This window comes from Coregonus lavaretus (assembly GCF_964263955.1).
Source record: "Coregonus lavaretus genome assembly, chromosome: 3".
Lineage (NCBI taxonomy): Eukaryota > Metazoa > Chordata > Actinopteri > Salmoniformes > Salmonidae > Coregonus > Coregonus lavaretus.
Genome location: NC_139990.1, coordinates 59,764,071 through 59,783,402, shown reverse-complemented (window position 1 = coordinate 59,783,402; position 19,332 = coordinate 59,764,071). Strand labels below are relative to the sequence as shown.

General features: G+C 45.3%; 1 protein-coding gene across 1 annotated transcript in view; it reads right to left on the bottom strand.

Moving 5' to 3' along the window:
- LOC311108259 (triple functional domain protein-like) overlaps window positions 1–19,332 on the bottom strand; it is a gene marked incomplete at its 5' end in the record, with an annotated part of 108,054 nt that overhangs the window by 12,971 nt on the left and 75,751 nt on the right. The window contains 5 exons of the mRNA XM_084150881.1: window positions 307–373; window positions 610–758; window positions 1,226–1,321; window positions 2,454–2,624; window positions 2,840–3,123. Coding sequence (XP_084007007.1) covers window positions 307–373; window positions 610–758; window positions 1,226–1,321; window positions 2,454–2,624; window positions 2,840–3,123 — 767 coding nt within the window. The remainder of the gene's footprint in view (window positions 1–306; window positions 374–609; window positions 759–1,225; window positions 1,322–2,453; window positions 2,625–2,839; window positions 3,124–19,332) is intronic.

Sequence of the window (19,332 nt, the reverse complement as noted above, 5' to 3'; positions counted from 1 at the left end):
GGACAGCCAATACTATTCCATAGCCCTGTCCACAAACAACCCCTTAGGCCACTTGTGGTGATCTGCTAGGATTTGATAGTTATACGCACTATGTTCAGAGGGCAAGGTGGAGCTGTTCCATTTTTCTTATACCTATTCAGTTAATTTAGATTCATATGGAGAGCCTAGGGGTCGTAAGGATTAGGAATTGTTTTGTGGACGGGACCTACAGTAGCACTTTGACCAAGTCTAGAACGTGAACAGAGTGTGATGGAGAGGAGTGAGTCATTGATTATGGGCCTAAAGTAAGAAAGATTGTGTTCTCACCTCCACCACTGAACCCAGGTCTCTCACATAGTCCCTCTCTGTCTCCACCAGCTCCAGTAACACATAGCTGTAGGGGAGAGAGGTGAAGTAAACAGTGAGAGGATTGCATTAGCTAGACCACCACAGGACAGTTTTATCTGATGGCTCAGGGCATATTCTAGGCTATGAGACCATAGAAATAGAATGACTAGAAAGGGCCCATCACCGGTCCACCCATTACGGCCTCATTAGCTTGAAGGAGGGCAACCCTTCTAGTCTTTCTATTTCTATGTATGAGATGTTGCGGAGTGAAACTGAACTCACTGGCGTCTCTTGAGGAAACCCGACTTGCGCTCTTCCATCTCATCGATGGGGGACGAGGAGGACAGGAGGGAGTTGTCGGAGGGATTGAGGGAGGGGCTGCTGCTGTCCCCTTGTTCCACAGAGAGAGAGCTGGGACGGTCCTCCAGGGACTGAGAGAGAGAGAGAGAGAGAGAGAGAGAGAGAGAGAGAGAGAGAGAGAGAGAGAGAGAGAGAGAGAGAGAGAGAGAGAGAGAGAGAGAGAGAGAGAGAGAGAGAGAGAGAGAGAGAGAGAGAGAGAGAGCACTTAGTGTATATTCATTGTGCAAATGCAGTGAGTAAGCTGAGCTCCATTCAATCACTGTGCTAGCAGAGAGAGCAGTGGTGTTGCTGCTATGATGGTGTGACAAAGTAATGGAGCATTAAAGTGTTGTGCCAGGTCTTATGTAGAGAAGCAGTCAGTTGGTGTGGTGACTCAAATGGTTCACAGATGACTGGTGGGCCATGGCCATGGCCATGGCACCATTACACGTCACATCCACCCTGGCACCAGACTGGCCTGAGCTGAGCTGGCAGTGTGTGTGTGTGTGCGTGCGTAACTGACAGCACTGTGGTAGACAGATGGATGGCTGGGACTTACCATCTTACTCTTGACCAGCTCCTCGATGGCACTGACCAGCTCAGCCGCACTGGGTGTCTCTGAACTACTGGGTCGGCCCGATAGACGAGAGGCCGCCTGGGAGGGAGAGAGACAGACAGACAGACACAGAGAGACAGAGAGAGAGAGAGAGAGAGAGAGAGAGAGAGAGAGAGAGAGAGAGAGAGAGAGAGAGAGAGAGAGAGAGATGGGGGTGGATGTGGTTTAATGTTTCCACTCTACATTTGATTAATATGTTCTGGAAAGTATTTGTCACTGTATTCAATAGTTTTCTACATATTACACATATTACAGTACATGATGACATCACCGCATCATACATTCATTTCTTAGAGAAGCTCACCATTGACGTGTTTTGACCCCGCCCGACATTCCAAATGTCGCCATAAGGAATGGGTGTGGTCTCCCTAATCAGGGCCAAATAGGGGCCTAGTGGGGGCCAGGCTAGCATGGAGGATACAGGGGACGAGGCAGGGGTTGGGGTTGGTTGGAGCGAGGTTCTGAGCACTTGCACCACAGTGGAGCACATGACTGAACAATGTACATGTGCTGTTAAATACTCCATTACAACAGGGGTAACCCGGGAAACAGGCCAGTCACAAGCACAGCTAGTCTGGCAAAACGATAGCAACAGGCTAAACTAAACAAGGCCAGGTCTTTAAAGGGGTAGTCAGTCAGTTCTAGTCAAACTTCACTAACTACAGCAAATGGAGTATTCGTCACATCTGCAACAATAGTCATAGAAAAACATAGGGCAGCGAGGGTGAGGAGATAGCATGACTGAGGATGGACGGCTGGGAACTAAAATAAAGACAGGGTTGGTTGGTTGGGGGAGTGTGACTAGAGCGTAGGCAGTTACATGGAAAGGTACGGGAACTGAGACAAAACAGAGGCAGAACAAAAATCAACATAATGCTGGTAAAGTTAAAAACAAAGTTAAGAAAAGAAGAGAAAACAATTATATTAGTGTCAAAGAAATGCCTATCGCTCTAGTTACCATAACTGGTATGTGATGATGAGTGAATGAAGCTAAACTGCATCGGTATAAAATATCTACCTTTTCAGACAAACTGGTCTAAAATAAATACATTCATTGATTTACCAATGTCTCTTTTTATTTTCCAAAATATTTTACAGGAAAGACGATTGTCCCCTCTTTGATATACTCTAACTAAACCTCATGGAGGCCTGTTAAGTGTGTGAGTCTCACCTTGTCGTCCTGAGAGTCAGCCTGCAGCAGGCTGTGTTGTTGGATGGCCATGGGGGGAGGCAGGGGTACAGCATCAGCCCCCTCCTCTCCCTCCTCCTCCCCACAGCTCTGCATCCCAGAGGAGGAGGACTTGGACAGAGTCCCACTGCTCAGCCCCTCGTTCCTCATCCTCTGTAGAGGGACAACGACAACAGAGTTTACAACAAAATAGAACACAATCGGCTCAAAATAAAGGAGAGAAGGAAATTAGGGAGAGATTTAGTGTTGAATAGATCAAGTAAAAGAGAAAGAAAGGCAGTGATATATGAGAGATAGAAGGAGAGATAAAGATAGAGAGACAGAGAGGAAGAGGTAAACTAAACGTGAAGGTGACCAATCGAACGGACCTCCTCGATGGTCTCATCCTGTGGCGTGGCGGCGTTGTCGTCCGAGTCTTTCTGGGAGCCGGCGGAGTCTGCGTTCTTTCCGCGTCCGTCGCGGTTCTTCTTGTGCTTGTGGGCCAGCTTCTTGACGTGTCCGTCGGCCTTGCCACTGCTCAGGCGCCTCACAGGGCTGGTCAGCCACTTCCTCAGCGTGTTGCCCGGTCGCTTGGGCCCCGGGGAGCTGTGGAAGCCCAGGGTGTGGCTGGCGCCGGGCTGGATGGCATCGTTACTGGACACAGACAGGGTGTCTGCAGGGGGAGAGACATGGAGAGAGAGAGAAAGAGAAGGAGAAAGAGAGAGAGAGAGAGAGAGAGAGAGAGAGAGAGAGAGAGAGAGAAGGAGAGAGAGAGAGGGGTCAGTCACAGTGCACAGTGCACAGTATCTTGGGAATGGGTCTGAATTCAGCTATGAGGACACCAATGAGATTAGATGCACTTTTGCAAGGTACATCATTACCTAGGAGGCATAATTCCTTATTTATCTATACTCAGACATTCCATTTTAGTACATGATGGTTAGAATGTAGCATCGCATCCTAACATTGCGTGTCCACCCTCAGCATTGAAGCGTCTATCGATAGATATTCCTCCTTTGAAAGTGAACTGGATGAACCTCATTTAAAAAACCATGGCATACACAACATTATATAAAAGTTGCATAAGCTATTCTCTGTGTGTGTGTGTGTGTGTGTGTGTGTGTGTGTGTGTGTGCATCTACTTTAGGCTGCATGCCCACCACCTCCCTCTTCTGTGGTTCTATCTCCCCTGAGAGGTGTGGGAGAGGACTTAGCTGAGGCTGTGGGTTTAAATGTGAGGCTGTGTGGGGTGCTTCTGCTGATGTAAACTGAGGGATGGATAGATTGCTCAGGTCCCAGCTTCATAGAAATGTTGTATCCTTCAAAAACAGGTTGTGCCAAAGGTTTGTCTATGGGGGCTCACCTCATTTGTTGACGGGTGACGGAGATGACCGAACTGACATTTTGATGAATAGACGGATACGTAGTGCATTCTCCATGTGTTTTTTCTGTCTCTGTGTGGCCGGGGCCTTAGCCCACTGGTGGCAGTAGAGTAAAGTTTCTAGTGAGGTGACCTCTGTGTTCTCAGCGGATGGCTCTGTCTCTCAGTGACCTGAACTCTGTGTAACCAGATCCTCCTACTGATCTCATCTAACCATAACAGCTTCTGACAGGGTATGATGACCATCCTGGAAGGGTCAGGGTTCACCAACAGTGCACCACTCGCTCAGTAAAAATAACATGTACCTATGCTGCCATGAGAAAAGACGACAGGCCTCTTAAAGAATCTTAGAACTTATAACACTGAGAAATGAATTAATTCAAAACAACAACATACGAGCAGAGAAATCTCTAACACTCCTATACAAATCCGAGTGGGATAGAAGGTGATGGCTCTGAATTGACCCCATGGGTATCATGTACTGATCAGGCCTTTGGCATGGACTGATCACACACGCATATCTTGCTGATACAAAGACTGAACAGGGTGCTGCTGCACTAGTGCATCATAAGGCAGAGTGGGTCTCAGCAAGGAAAGAGGAGTGTGTGACTTCTTTTTCATTTGTAGAGTGAGATTCAGGCTAAAAGGAGGATACACCCATGGCCATGTCGAAAGGGTTTCTCTTAGCAGCCAAGAGCAATCTCAGGAGATGTTCTCAAGCCAGGCCATGGCTGATTTCATGTCTCTACAGCTGTTTTCCTAAAGCTACAGCACAGTAAATTACTTCCATACTGTTTCAAAATGTTGTGCAAACAAGTCAGCCTGGATGGCGCGCCAAATGACAGACAGTGTATGAATAGAGTTTCCCTTCAGTTCCAGATGTATTTGATACTATGTTGTTTTAAGATGTGTTTGAATAGACAGTTTTAATTCATCATTCCAGATGGCACTATGTTTGCTACAATCGTTTTGATGTGCATGCAAGGGTGCCATTTTCACAAAATGATTCAAGTTGTCATTTGACTGCTTTATGATGTCACAATATGTCTGCTGAGATGGTCTGGGGCTGCATTTCATTGGCTCAGGCTCTTATACTCAGACAGGGTTGGATTGTGACATCATGACAGTCTAATGATGTCAAATGGCACTCAAATGATGTCACAATGGGACTGCTGAGGTTGATCTGAGGCTGCACTGGCCCAAGCCTTCATTCGTTCCTCAGACACGGTTGGATCAGACTGACACTTCTCTAGACCTACAAAGAGCCCAGGAGCAAATAAGCCCAAATCCAGCCTTACTTCTTCTCAAGATGGTGTGCACTGACATTGGCGTGCAGCACTGCAAACTCCCAACCTGGTCCAGAGTTGGCATGGATATCACACCAGACGAGCTGAGAAAGGTGGTGGAGAGAACGGAGGAGGAGTACAATACCTCTATCCTGGACTCCATAACCATGCCTGACGTGGGTTGCACCATCCTGGCCCTCGGGGTGGCCTTTCTGGTCGTCTGTATGGTTCACATGTGGCTCAGCAAGAGGAAGTGGACAAGGCAAGGCCAAGGGAAAGGAGGACTGCTCCAGTGCCAGGCTAAAGGGGACAGCAACAAGGCTTTGCTGATGATGGAGCTTCAGGAGAAGGTTCTGCTGAGGATGGAGGGCATGGAGCAGCGCCTCGACGCCATGGAAGACTTCCTCAGGTCAGTCTCAACTCTTAGCCTCTTAGTAAATAAATGAAAGGGTGCTTGGAACCATAAATAGATAATGGCAACTATGGATAAGGGCCAGAACTCACTTCCATAGAAGTTGCAATTGAAGGTTAAAATGTTCTTCATCTCAAAGCAACATGTTTTAATAGACTACACTGACATACGTTTCGGCTTGTGCCTTCCTTAGCTGCATGGGGAATAAGAGGACCATGGAGAAGACAATGTACGGCAAGCAGGAGGCTGCTGGTGACAAGAGCAAAAGGGGTGCCCTGCGCTTCTCTGACTGCTCCGACAACTCCAACTAATGTCTCAATACCTCAAGACCCGTTTATGGACACTGTACATTTGATAATAAATACATTAAATTGATTTGAAAATAAAAAAGGTGTGAAATTGAAAAAGAAATAACTCTTCCTCTCCTCTTTTCACTCTGTGAAGAATAGCATTGTGTTATTGTATGTAGTTACAGTATATTCTGATACACACTTCACATGTTGGTCCTTCGTGACAGCGAACATGTGTGTCACAGGGTGGGGTGGATGGGGGAGTTGAGGGGGATCACAGTCCTTAGTTAAGATGGCTTCAGGAGACCTATATATTGTAGTGTAATATGCTGCTGATATAAAGCATGTGTTCGCTCTACTCTCAGTCTAACCCAGCTGTGGGAGTCTGAGCCAGAGAGCCTGAGAATATAAGGTGTTCACACAGCCCTGTACTTTTCTAAAATTGTTTTCTGAGTCTGCAGGGGAGAACCGAGGGCTTTCAAGAGACTTATAAATAACTTGTAGCAGCATACCATAAAAACCTGACTCCATTTATCAAATGTGTTACAATATTTTTGACATAAAGGAAGGTGCCATTATGGGCTGTTTCAGTCATGCATCAGGGTATTTTCTACCAAGTGGAGCACTAGAAGGCTAGCAGGACCATGTGTTACAGTAATGGATGTGTACAGAAGACTATGCCAGGCCCACTAGGTACACATACACCTCCAGGCCAGCCCAGCCTTACCCAGCCCCATCCTCCATTCTGAGAGGAGGATAGAAACGGGCATCAAATCTCCACCTGAACAAACCTTCTACTAGACCTCAGAGACAGAGCTCAGTGTGTCCCTCCCCACAGGCCCACCTTCCCTCTACTTACCTGAGTGAAGTACACTCATGCCAGGGTGCCCAGTAAAACTTTCCTTCCCTCTAATACTGTACAGAGCTGTCAGTATCAGTGTGATTACATTTTAGGAGACACACAAACAACTTACTCAGTGTCCATATTGTCTCATCTAGCTGGCTAAAAGTATACAGTTATAGTATATCTCTCACATTTACACTTACATCAACTGCTTTTGAACTCTTCCATTAAAAAACCCTATCTGCCAGTTGGTTAGTGGCAGGGGGGCAAACTCAGTCTGGTGCCTCTTATACACATGAGTGCGTATCCACTCCACATATTGAGCAAACAGGACACAGACATGCAAGGGGCCTGTCCCCTGGTGTAACAGTGCTATTTGAGAGTAGGTCTGAAGAGCTCTCACAGGCTGTGGGGCAGCCCATCAATCACCTCAGCAAGTGGGCTACAGGGTCTCATATACTGTATGAAGGAGGAAGAACTAGCCTGGCTGACAGGGACACCAAAAGTATTTTCAGTGAAGAACACAACATAACTTCTCTTTTAATATTGTATCTGTATTCATGTATTTTTGTGTGGTAGAGCTAGGTTAGACAAAGATGTCCAAGACCAATTTCCCCTCGGGGACAATAATGTTATCTGATCTTATAGTCCTGTCACAGCTACAAAGCAGCGTCACCAGCTAACTTTGAAGTGCTGCCCTGAAAGGTGCCTCCTAGGGCGAGATATAATTTGGGCTGAGAGGTCTGCGTGTCCTCGTAGACAGTGATTTAACAGAAGGAGGGTCACCAGCCTTGACACATTCCTGTCCATTGTTTCTTCAGCGGGGTGTAAAATAACCCCAGACATCACAGACATGCCCCCTGTGAGACATTGTCTCTGTGTCCCAAATGGCACCCTTTTCCCTATTTAGTTCACTTATTTTGACCAGGTAGTGCACTATGTAGGGGATAGAGTGCCATTTGGGATGTATCCCCTGTCTCTGGGTAGTGGGTAGGAGTGTAAGCAATGCAGTGACCTCACTCCGTTCTCCCGCCAGGGGGTCTTTCAGTCACTGAGCTCACTACAGCCATCTGTCCCAAACATTCAAGGAAACAGAGACACAATAACAGGTTCAAACCCGGGTCTGCTGTGACTATGTGAGCCCGCTGAGCTAAAGCCTAGGGATTAGGAGACACAATAGGTCCTGGCATGACACATACAGTACGTTCAAACACATGTAAATATGGTATCCCTGTCTGTCTAGTACATTTCAGGTCACTATCAGCAGTATAGTATCAGACAGAATGGGGTGAGGAGTAGGGCTGTCAAGGAATTTTGGATGACGGTTATTGGCCAGCCAAATGACCGCAGTCACCTTAATAACCGTTAAAATAGCAAAACATTAATAATATATATATATTATTATTTATTGTTGAAGACACATTTTTTTCTCCTCTCCTCCGCTCCTGGCTGCATGTGCTGCCATATAAATAGAACATGCGTCCCCAATCAAGTCAATGATGGCATAATGGCTGGACTGGCGGCCATTGCAAGTGTACCTACAGTGGGGAAAAAAAGTATTTAGTCAGCCACCAATTGAGCAAGTTCTCCCACTTAAAAAGATGAGAGAGGCCTGTAATTTTCATCATAGGTACACGTTAACTATGACAGACAAATTGAGGAAAAAAAATCTAGAAAATCACATTGTAGGATTTTTTATGAATTTATTTGCAAATTATGGTGGAAAATAAGTATTTGGTCACCTACAAACAAGCAAGATTTCTGGCTCTCACAGACCTGTAACTTCTTCTTTAAGAGGCTCCTCTGTCCTCCACTCGTTACCTGTATTAATGGCACCTGTTTGAACTTGTTATCAGTATAAAAGACACCTGTCCACAATCTCAAACAGTCACACTCCAAACTCCACTATGGCCAAGACCAAAGAGCTGTCAAAGGACACCAGAAACAAAATTGTAGACCTGCACCAGGCTGGGAAGACTGAATCTGCAATAGGTTTGAAGAAATCAACTGTGGGAGCAATTATTAGGAAATGGAAGACATACAAGACCACTGATAATCTCCCTCGATCTGGGGCTCCACGCAAGATCTCACCCCGTGGGGTCAAAATGATCACAAGAACGGTGAGCAAAAATCCCAGAACCACACGGGGGGACCTAGTGAATGACCTGCAGAGAGCTGGGACCAAAGTAACAAAGCCTACCATCAGTAACACACTACGCCGCCAGGGACTCAAATCCTGCAGTGCCAGACGTGTCCCCCTGCTTAAGCCAGTACATGTCCAGGCCCGTCTGAAGTTTGCTAGAGTGCATTTGGATGATCCAGAAGAGGATTGGGAGAATGTCATATGGTCAGATGAAACCAAAAATATAACTTTTTGGTAAAAACTCAACTCGTCGTGTTTGGAGGACAAAGAATGCTGAGTTGCATCCAAAGAACACACTACCTACTGTGAAGCATGGGGGTGGAAACATCATGCTTTGGGGCTGTTTTTCTGCAAAGGGACCAGGACGACTGATCCGTGTAAAGGAAAGAATGAATGGGGCCATGTATCGTGAGATTTACAGTGAAAACCTCCTTCCATCAGCAAGGGCATTGAAGATGAAACGTGGCCGGGTCTTTCAGCATGACAATGATCCCAAACACACCGCCCGGGCAACGAAGGAGTGGCTTCGTAAGAATCATTTCAAGGTCCTGGAGTGGCCTAGCCAGTCTCCAGATCTCAACCCCATAGAAAATCTTTGGAGGGAGTTGAAAGTCCGTGTTGCCCAGCGACAGCCCCAAAACATCACTGCTCTAGAGGAGATCTGCATGGAGGAATGGGCCAAAATACCAGCAACAGTGTGTGAAAACCTTGTGAAGACTTACAGAAAACGTTTGACCTGTGTCATTGCCAACAAAGAGTATATAACAAAGTATTGAGAAACTTTTGTTATTGACCAAATACTTATTTTCCACCATCATTTGCAAATAAATTCCTACAATGTGATTTTCTGGAGAAAAAAAATCTCATTTCGTCTGTCATAGTTGACGTGTACCTATGATGAAAATTACAGGCCTCTCTCATCTTTTTAAGTGGGAGAACATGCACAATTGGTGGCTGACTAAATACTTTTTTCCCCCACTGTATAGGAGCAAAGCAGGAAGTAAAAGCAGGAAGTAAAAGCAGAAAGTGTCCCATCAATATGTGCTGTGATTTGTTGATTCAACTCAACTGACATTACAAAAAATACATTCCATTGCATGAGCCACATCATTAATGAATATTCTACATTATCATGGAAATTAATGCATCACAATACCAGGCAGCCATTGCGAGTGTACCCATGCGTTTGCCAGTCAAATTGCCAGGGTTAGAGGTTCCAAGCATGTTTTATTCATTCTATTTCAATGTTAGCTACAACACCTTGCTTGAACATCAGCAAGGAGCAACAAAGTTTCATAATGTTGTTAATTGTCCATGTTACCGTGGAAACGGACTCAACCACAAGAATGCCCGGCCGTCCCGTCTCTCTCCCGTGTTCGTTCAACAAAACCAAAAAACTCATAATTTCTTTGAAACAGTTAAGACGGTTATTTGATTCTCACAACGGTCTTCATCCATAACCGTCAATTACACGGTTATACGGTAATTGTGCCAGCCCTAGTGAGGAGACGTGTGGCACAGTCCAAGCCAATCAGAGAATGGTGGCTCACTGTCCTCTGTCACAATTGGATTAAGATGTCTGGCCCACTTCCTGGAAAACCTACCAAAGCTCATCAGACACAGGACAGGAGGGCACACAGGCCAAGCCAGCTGTATGATGGACTGTGATATGCAGCGGGTGATACTGTGTGTGTCTGTCTGTTCTCCACATGTCTACAATAACAAGAATATCACTAGCGGAGGTGGATCATCACAAAGCAAAGATCAATCAGCCGGCTAACATGAATACATATTCAGATGTACAGTGAGGGAAAAAAGTATTTGATCCCCTGCTGATTTTGTATGTTTGCCCACTGACAAAGAAATGATCAGTCTATAATTTTAATGGTAGGTTTATTTGAACAGTGAGAGACAGAATAACAAAAACAAAAATCCAGAAAAACGCATGTCAAAAATGTTATCAATTGATTTGCATTTTAATGAGGGAAATAAGTATTTGACCCCTCTGCAAAACATGACTTAGTACTTGGTGGCAAAACCCTTGTTGGCAATCACAGAGGTCAGACGCTTCTTGTAGTTGGCCACCAGGTTTGCACACATCTCAGGAGGGATTTTGTCCCACTCCTCTTTGCAGATCTTCTCCAAGTCATTAAGGTTTCGAGGCTGACGTTTGGCAACTCGAACCTTCAGCTTCCTCCACAGATTTTCTATGGGATTAAGGTCTGGAGACTGGCTAGGCCACTCCAGGACCTTAATGTGCTTCTTCTTGAGCCACTCCTTTGTTGCCTTGGCCGTGTGTTTTGGGTCATTGTCATGCTGGAATACCCATCCACGACCCATTTTCAATGCCCTGGCTGAGGGAAGGAGGTTCTCACCCAAGATTTGACGGTACATGGCCCCGTCCATCGTCCCTTTGATGCGGTGAAGTTGTCCTGTCCCCTTAGCAGAAAAACACCCCAAAAGCATAATGTTTCCACCTCCATGTTTGACGGTGGGGGTGGTGTTCTTGGGGTCAGAGGCAGCATTCCTCCTCCTCCAAACACGGCGAGTTGAGTTGATGCCAAAGAGCTCGATTTTGGTCTCATCTGACCACAACACTTTCACCCAGTTCTCCTCTGAATCATTCAGATGTTCATTGGCAAACTTCAGACGGCCCTGTATATGTGCTTTCTTGAGCAGGGGGACCTTGCGGACGCTGCAGGATTTCAGTCCTTCACGGCGTAGTGTGTTACCAATTGTTTTCTTGGTGACTATGGTCCCAGCTGCCTAGAGATCATTGACAAGATCCTCCGTTCTCATGATCATTGCAACTCCACGAGGTGAGATCTTGCATGGAGCCCCAGGCCGAGGGAGATTGACCGTTTTTTTGTGTTTCTTCCATTTGCGAATAATCGCACCAACTGTTGTCACCTTCTCACCAAGCTGCTTGGCGATGGTCTTGTAGCCCATGCCAGCCTTGTGTAGGTCTACAATCGTGTCCCGGACATCCTTGGAGAGCTCTTTGGTCTTGGCCATGGTGGAGAGTTTGGAATCTGATTGATTGATTGCTTCTGTGGACAGGTGTTTTTCATACAGGTAACAAGCTGAGATTAGGAGCACTCCCTTTAAGAGTGTGCTCCTAATCTCAGCTCGTTACCTGTATAAAAGACACCTGGGAGCCAAAAATCATTCTGATTGAGAGGGACTATGGAGTTGTTTAAGATGATTCAGGAAAGTAAGCTGGCTAACTCTTGGATACTGGTGAATGGGTGAGGAGGAGGATAGGGTTTGGACAGCGATGGGGTGGGCGTGATGCACCACGAACAAACAGAGTTACTACAGCTGTATAGACTGTTTGTTCTGTCAACAGGTAGTAACATGGCTGATTCAGTCAATCAGTCAGCCAGCCAGCCTGCATGCCTTCCTGCCTGTCTCTCGGTATGTCTGTCCCACATGTGACTCAGATGTGCTTAATCTAGTCCAAAGCTTGCCAGCTTTAATACGGTATTTCAATCATTTTAATGCACCCATATAATCCACTTCATAACAGCCATTCAATCAATATAATAGGCTACTGTACTTATCCCCCAGACTCTCACATACAATACAGACGTTATTCTTGATATGTCCTCTACAGTAGGCTGTGAAAAATCAACAGAAAACAACATTGTAATGCCCTAAAGGTATGATGCAAAATAATGTAAACAATAATTCAATGTTTTACTTGATTATATCAATGATCACAACAATAACAATCCATTACATAGTTGGAGCCTGTTCTATACTGTTAAAATGACTGGAACACTTAAAGGACTGGTTCTATATAGGTTCTATATAGTAACGTTACATACCCAAATCCAGCAGCCAGAATTTGCAGTTTTCCGAGGGTCCTGCTTGTGAGCTCATATGGTACAGAGGACTAACAGCAAAAATAGACCGTATTCCATTTGCCATGGCAACCTGCCCTGGTACTACTCAAGTTCTCACACCGTTTAAAATCCAATTCTTCAAAAGCATTGTATAAAACAGATAAAGAATCATGTCGTTTAAGAAAAAGCTTTAGGAAGCGGCTGTATCCTCTAGCTCAGATGAGATCAGTCTGCTGTGTTAGTGGGATGTGATCTGCTCTCTCTTCTCTACTCTCCCAGAGAGTGGGCTGTTGTGCTGTGAAGGCAAGCCTCCTCTGTCCCAATGGAATATTTAGAATCAGATGGCACACTTTACCGTAAAACCCCTAGTAGAAGCTCCAGCCCTCAAACAGCATGAGCTCAGCTTTCACAAGCATTATGTACTGTAGAAATGTAGCATCTTTAGTAGCAGCTTTACTTTTCAGCACAGTTGCAATGTCCTTATTTAAGCTAAGCTCAATACACTTACATTAGTTTTATTGCTGACAAAAACAATGCCCAATGAGAACTTTCAGCAGTGTGACTGACTGTAGCTATTAAAGTGCCTCTCACACATTTGTACAGCCAGATCCCAATCTACCCTGCTGTGCAGACAGGGCTGTAGGAGTAAAACAGGCAACACACACAAAGCTTTCCCTGTTCAACTGTGTGTTTACCCGTTAGGATCTCTGGGGACTAACCACAGAGCCTGTTTCCTGTAAGAACCAAACACACACACATACAGTATCTCACAAAAGTGAGTACACCCCTCACATTTTTGTAAATATTTGAGTATATCTTTTCATGTGACAACACTGAAGAAATGACACTTTGCTACAATGTAAAGTAGTGAGTGTACAGCTTGTATAACAGTGTACATTTGCTGTCCCCTCAAAATAACTCAACACACAGCCATTCATATCTAAACCGCTGGCAACAAAAGTGAGTACACCCCTAAGTGAAAATGTCCAAATTGGGCCCAAAGTGTCAATATTTTGTGTGGCCACCATCATTTTCCAGCACTGCCTTAACCCTCTTGGGCATGGAGTTCACCAGAGCTTCACAGGTTGCCACTGGAGTCCTCTTCCACTTCTCCATGACGACATCACGGAGCTGGTGGATGTTAGAGACCTTGCACTCCTCAACCTTCCGTTTGAGGATGCCCCACAGATGCTCAATAGGGTTTAGGTCTGGAGACATGCTTGGCCAGTCCATCACCTTTACCCTCAGCTTCTTTAGCAAGGCAGTGGTCATCTTGGAGGTGTGTTTGGGGTCGTTATCATGTTGGAATACTGCCCTGCGGCCCAGTCTCCAAAGGGAGGGGATCATGCTCTGCTTCAGTATGTCACAGTACATGTTGGCATTCATGGTTCCCTCAATGAATTGTAGCTCCCCAGTGCCGGCAGCACTCATGCAGCCCCAGACCATGACACTCCCACCACCATGCTTGACTGTAGGCAAGACACACTTGTCTTTATACTCCTCACCTGGTTGCCGCCACACACGCTTGACACCATCTGAACCAAATAAGTTTATCTTGGTCTCATCAGACCACTGGACATGGTTCCAGTAATCCATGTCCTTAGTCTGCTTGTCTTCAGCAAACTGTTTGCGGGCTTTCTTGTGCATCATCTTTAGAAGAGGCTTACTTCTGGGACGACAGCCACGCAGACCAATTTGATGCAGTGTGCAGCGTATGGTCTGAGCACTGACAGGCTGACCCCCCACCCCTTCAACCTCTGCAGCAATGCTGGCAGCACTCATACGTCTATTTCCCTAAAACAACCTCTGGATATGACGCTGAGCATGTGCACTCAACTTCTTTGGTCAACCATGGCGAGGCCTGTTCTGAGTGGAACCTGTCCTGTTAAACCGCTGTATGGTCTTGGCCACCGTGCTGCAGCTCAGTTTCAGGGTCTTGGCAATCTTCTTATAGCCCATCTTTATGTAGAGCAACAATTCCTTTTTTCAGATCCTCAGAGAGTTCTTTGCCATGAGGTGCCATGTTGAACTTCCAGTGACCAGTATGAGGGAATGTGAGAGCGATGACACCAAATTGAACACACCTGCTCCCCATTCACACCTGAGACCTTGTAACACTAACGAGTCACATGACACCGGGAGGGAAAATGGCTAATTGGGCCCAATTTGTACATTTTCACTTAGGGGTGTACTCACTTTTGTTGCCAGCAGTTTAGACATTAATGGCTGTGTGTTGAGTTATTTTGAGGGGACAGCAAATTTACACTGCTATACTAGCTGTACACTCACTACTTTACATTGTAGCAAAGTGTCATTTCTTCAGTGTTGTCACATGAAAAGATATACTCAAATATTTACAAAAATGTGAGGGGTGTACTCAATTTTGTGAGATACTGTATGTGTGCAACGTGCACAACACACACGCGTGTAACACACACACACACACGTGGAACACACACACACATGTGGAACACACACACACACACGTGCGCCACACCATAAAAGTTAAGGCCACCCTGGTACCTTCGAGAAGGTAACCGTTTTAATCTGAATCAGCAACTGAAGGGAGGTGTTGCTATTGTCTTTTTAGCACATTATAGAAATACACTAAACTATTTCTCCTACTGTACACTCCGGTCCACACTGACCTAGCTGGAGATACAGTCATAGTGGCATTTCCTAGTCCAGGGATCATCAACTATATTCAGCTGCAGGCCAATTTTTTCTTGAGCAGATGGCTGGAACATAATAAAACAAATATATATTTAGACTGCAAATTGACTGCAAGAAGCCTAAACATATATCATATTTGACTAAAATACTAAACATAATTTAAAACCTTGATTACATTTGGGAACATTGTCCTGCGTAGGGTGCCGTCTTTCGAATGGGACGTTAAAACAGGTGTCCTGACTCTCTGAGTACCTCAGTTGGTAGAAAAGTGCTATATAAATACAATAAATTAGAATAAATTATAATTATTTGTTTAAGATCACATACACTACATGGCCAAAAGTATGTGGACAAATCTCATTCCAAAATCATGGGCAATAATATGGAGTTGGTCCCCACTTTGCTGCTATAACAGCCTCCACTCTTCTGGGAAGGCTTTCCACTAGATGTTGGAACATTGCTGCGGGGACTTGCTTCCATTCAGCCACAAGAGCATTAGTGAGGTTGGGCACTGATGTTGGGCGTTTAAGGCCTGGCTCGCAGTCAGCGTTCCAATTCATCCCAAAGGTGTTCGATGGGGTTGATGTCAGGGCTCTGTGCAGGCCAGTCAAGTTCTTCCACAACGATCTCGACAAACCATTTCTGTATGGACCTCGCTTTGTGCACGGCGGCATTGTCATGCTGAAACAGGAAAGGGCCTTCCCCAAACTGTTGACACACAGTTAGAAGCACAGAATCGTCTAGAATGTCATGGTATGCTGTAGCATTAATATTTCCCTTCACTGGAACTAAGGGGCCTATCCCGAACCATGAAAAACAGCCCCAGACCATTATTCCTCCTCCACCAAACTTTACAGTTGGGGCAGGTAGCGTTTTCCTGGCATCTGCCAAACCCAGATTCGTCCGTCGGACTGCCAGAAGCGGGATTCATCACTCCAGAGAACGTGTTTCCACTGCTCCAGAGTCCAATGGCAGCAAGCTTTACACCACTCCAGCCTACGCTTGGCATTGCGCATGGTGATCTTAGGCTTGTGTGCGGCTGCTCGGCCATGGAAAACCATTTCATGAAGCTCCCGATGAACAGTTATTGTAATGGGTTGCTTCCAGAGGCAGTTTGGAACTTGGTAGTGAGTGTTGCAACCGAGGACAGACGATTTTCACCACTTGGTGGTCCCGTTCTGTGAGCTTGTGTGGCCTACCACTTTGCGGCTGAGCCGTTGTTGCTCCTAGATTTCCACTTCACAATAACAGCACTTACAGTTGACCGGGGCAGCTCTAGCATGGCAGAAATTTGACAAACTGACTTGCTGGAAAGGTGGCATCCTATGATGGTGCCACGTTGAATGTCACTGAGCTCTTCAGTACGGGCCATTCTACTGCCAATGTTTGTCTATGGAGATTGCATGGCTGTGTGCTTGATTTTATACACCTGTCAGCAACGGGTGTGGCTGAAATAGCCGAATCCACTAATTTGAAGGGTTGTCCATATACCTTTGGCCATCTTGTGTATGTCTCTTTATTATGCGTGGGAATACTTGGGAACAGATTTCCAAAATTAAAATCACTTGGAGCTGATTTCCTGGTGTTTTTACAGTCTTTTATGTCCAACTATATATATTTTTTTACAAAAACACATACAGTGGGGAAAAAAAGTATTTAGTCAGCCACCAATTGTGCAAGTTCTCCCACTTACAAAGATGAGAGAGGCCTGTAATTTTCATCATAGGTACACGTCAACTATGACAGACAAATTGAGATTTTTTTTCTCCAGAAAATCTCATTGTAGGATTTTTTATGAATTTATTTGCAAATTATGGTGGAAAATAAGTATTTGATCACCTACAAACAAGCAAGATTTCTGGCTCTCACAGACCTGTAACTTCTTCTTTAAGAGGCTCCTCTGTCCTCCACTCGTTACCTGTATTAATGGCACCTGTTTGAACTTGTTATCAGTATAAAAGACACCTGTCCACAACCTCAAACAGTCACACTCCAAACTCCACTATGGCCAAGACCAAAGAGCTGTCAAAGGACACCAGAAACAAAATTGTAGACCTGCACCAGGCTGGGAAGACTGAATCTGCAATAGGTAAGCAGCTTGGTTTGAAGAAATCAACTGTGGGAGCAATTATTAGGAAATGGAAGACATACAAGACCACTGATAATCTCCCTCGATCTGGGGCTCCACGCAAGATCTCACCCCGTGGGGTCAAAATGATTACAAGAACGGTGAGCAAAAATCCCAGAACCACATGGGGGGACCTAGTGAATGACCTGCAGAGAGCTGGGACCAAAGTAACAAAGCCTACCATCAGTAACACACTACGCCGCCAGAGACTCAAATCCTGCAGTGCCAGACGTGTCCCCCTGCTTAAGCCAGTACATGTCCAGGCCCGTCTGAAGTTTGCTAGAGTGCATTTGGATGATCCAGAAGAGGATTGGGAGAATGTCATATGGTCAGATGAAACCAAAAATATAACTTTTTGGTAAAAACTCAACTCGTCGTGTTTGGAGGACAAAGAATGCTGAGTTGCATCCAAAGAACACCATACCTACTGTGAAGCATGGGGGTGGAAACATCATGCTTTGGGGCTGTTTTTCTGCAAAGGGACCAGGACGACTGATCCGTGTAAAGGAAAGAATGAATGGGGCCATGTATCGTGAGATTTTGAGTGAAAACCTCCTTCCATCAGCAAGGGCATTGAAGATTAAACGTGGCTGGGTCTTTCAGCATGACAATGATCCCAAACACACCGCCCGGGCAACGAAGGAGTGGCTTCGTAAGAAGCATTTCAAGGTCCTGGAGTGGCCTAGCCAGTCTCCAGATCTCAACCCCATAGAAAATCTTTTGAGGGGGTTGAAAGTCTGTGTTGCCCAGCGACTGCCCCAAAACATCACTGCTCTAGAGGAGATCTGCATGTAGGAATGGGCCAAAATACCAGCAACAGTGTGTGAAAACCTTGTGAAGACTTACAGAAAACGTTTGACCTGTGTCATTGCCAACAAAGGGTATATAACAAACTATTGAGAAACTTTTGTTATTGACCAAATACTTATTTTCCACCATAATTTGCAAATAAATAAATTCATTAAAAATCCTACAATGTGATTTTCTGGAGAAAAAAATTATCATTTTGTCTGTCATAGTTGACGTGTACCTATGATGAAAATTACAGGCCTCTCTCATCTTTTTAAGTGGGAGAACTTGCACAATTGGTGGCTGACTAAATACTTTTTTCCCCCACTGTATATCTCACTATTATGCGTAGGAATACTTGGGAACAGATATATAATATTTATGTTTTTTTTATCAGAAAACTTGGGGGCCAAATAAAACCACCGGCCCCCAGTTGGGGAACCCTGTCCTAAGCCATGATCCTAAAGTTGGAAAATACAAAAATAGCCAAAAAGCAGTAGCTTAGTCTAATTCATTTTACAAACTTAATTGCAAGAACATCACAAGAGTCACATCAACAGAATTTTCTAAGAACTTGTGGGGTTTACACAACCTATGACAGCTCCTAATTCACCACAGGCAACCAGCCAGCAAGGGCTTTGTTCTAAGTCCAAGGGAAGGGGAGTGCAATGAGGAAAAACAACGAATGAATAGACGTCCTGTGTGTTAGTGAGACACATCCATCCATCCCCTTCTACAACTCCCAGACGTTTACCAGGGCAAACCTCCTGCTCACAGCCTGCACTCATTCTGGCCCAGCCATGCATCTGGGTGACAGCACCAGTGGGGAGTAGGAAGGGGAGAATTCCCCAATCTTCCCCCCAAACCCTTAACCCGTCCACTGCCCTAAGAAAAAGGCCTAGGTCTACATGCTCTGCTGCATGGACAAAGCACCTCAAAGGGAAGCACCAAGGACATGTTCATCCTCCTAGTTCTAAAGGAGCCCTGCTGAGGGGAGTCTTTAGCAGTTTGTAGTTTTATCTGTCTGCATAACAAATCACTGGCTACTAAAGGGCATAGAAAAACTATGGCGCTGCGCGGGAATAAGA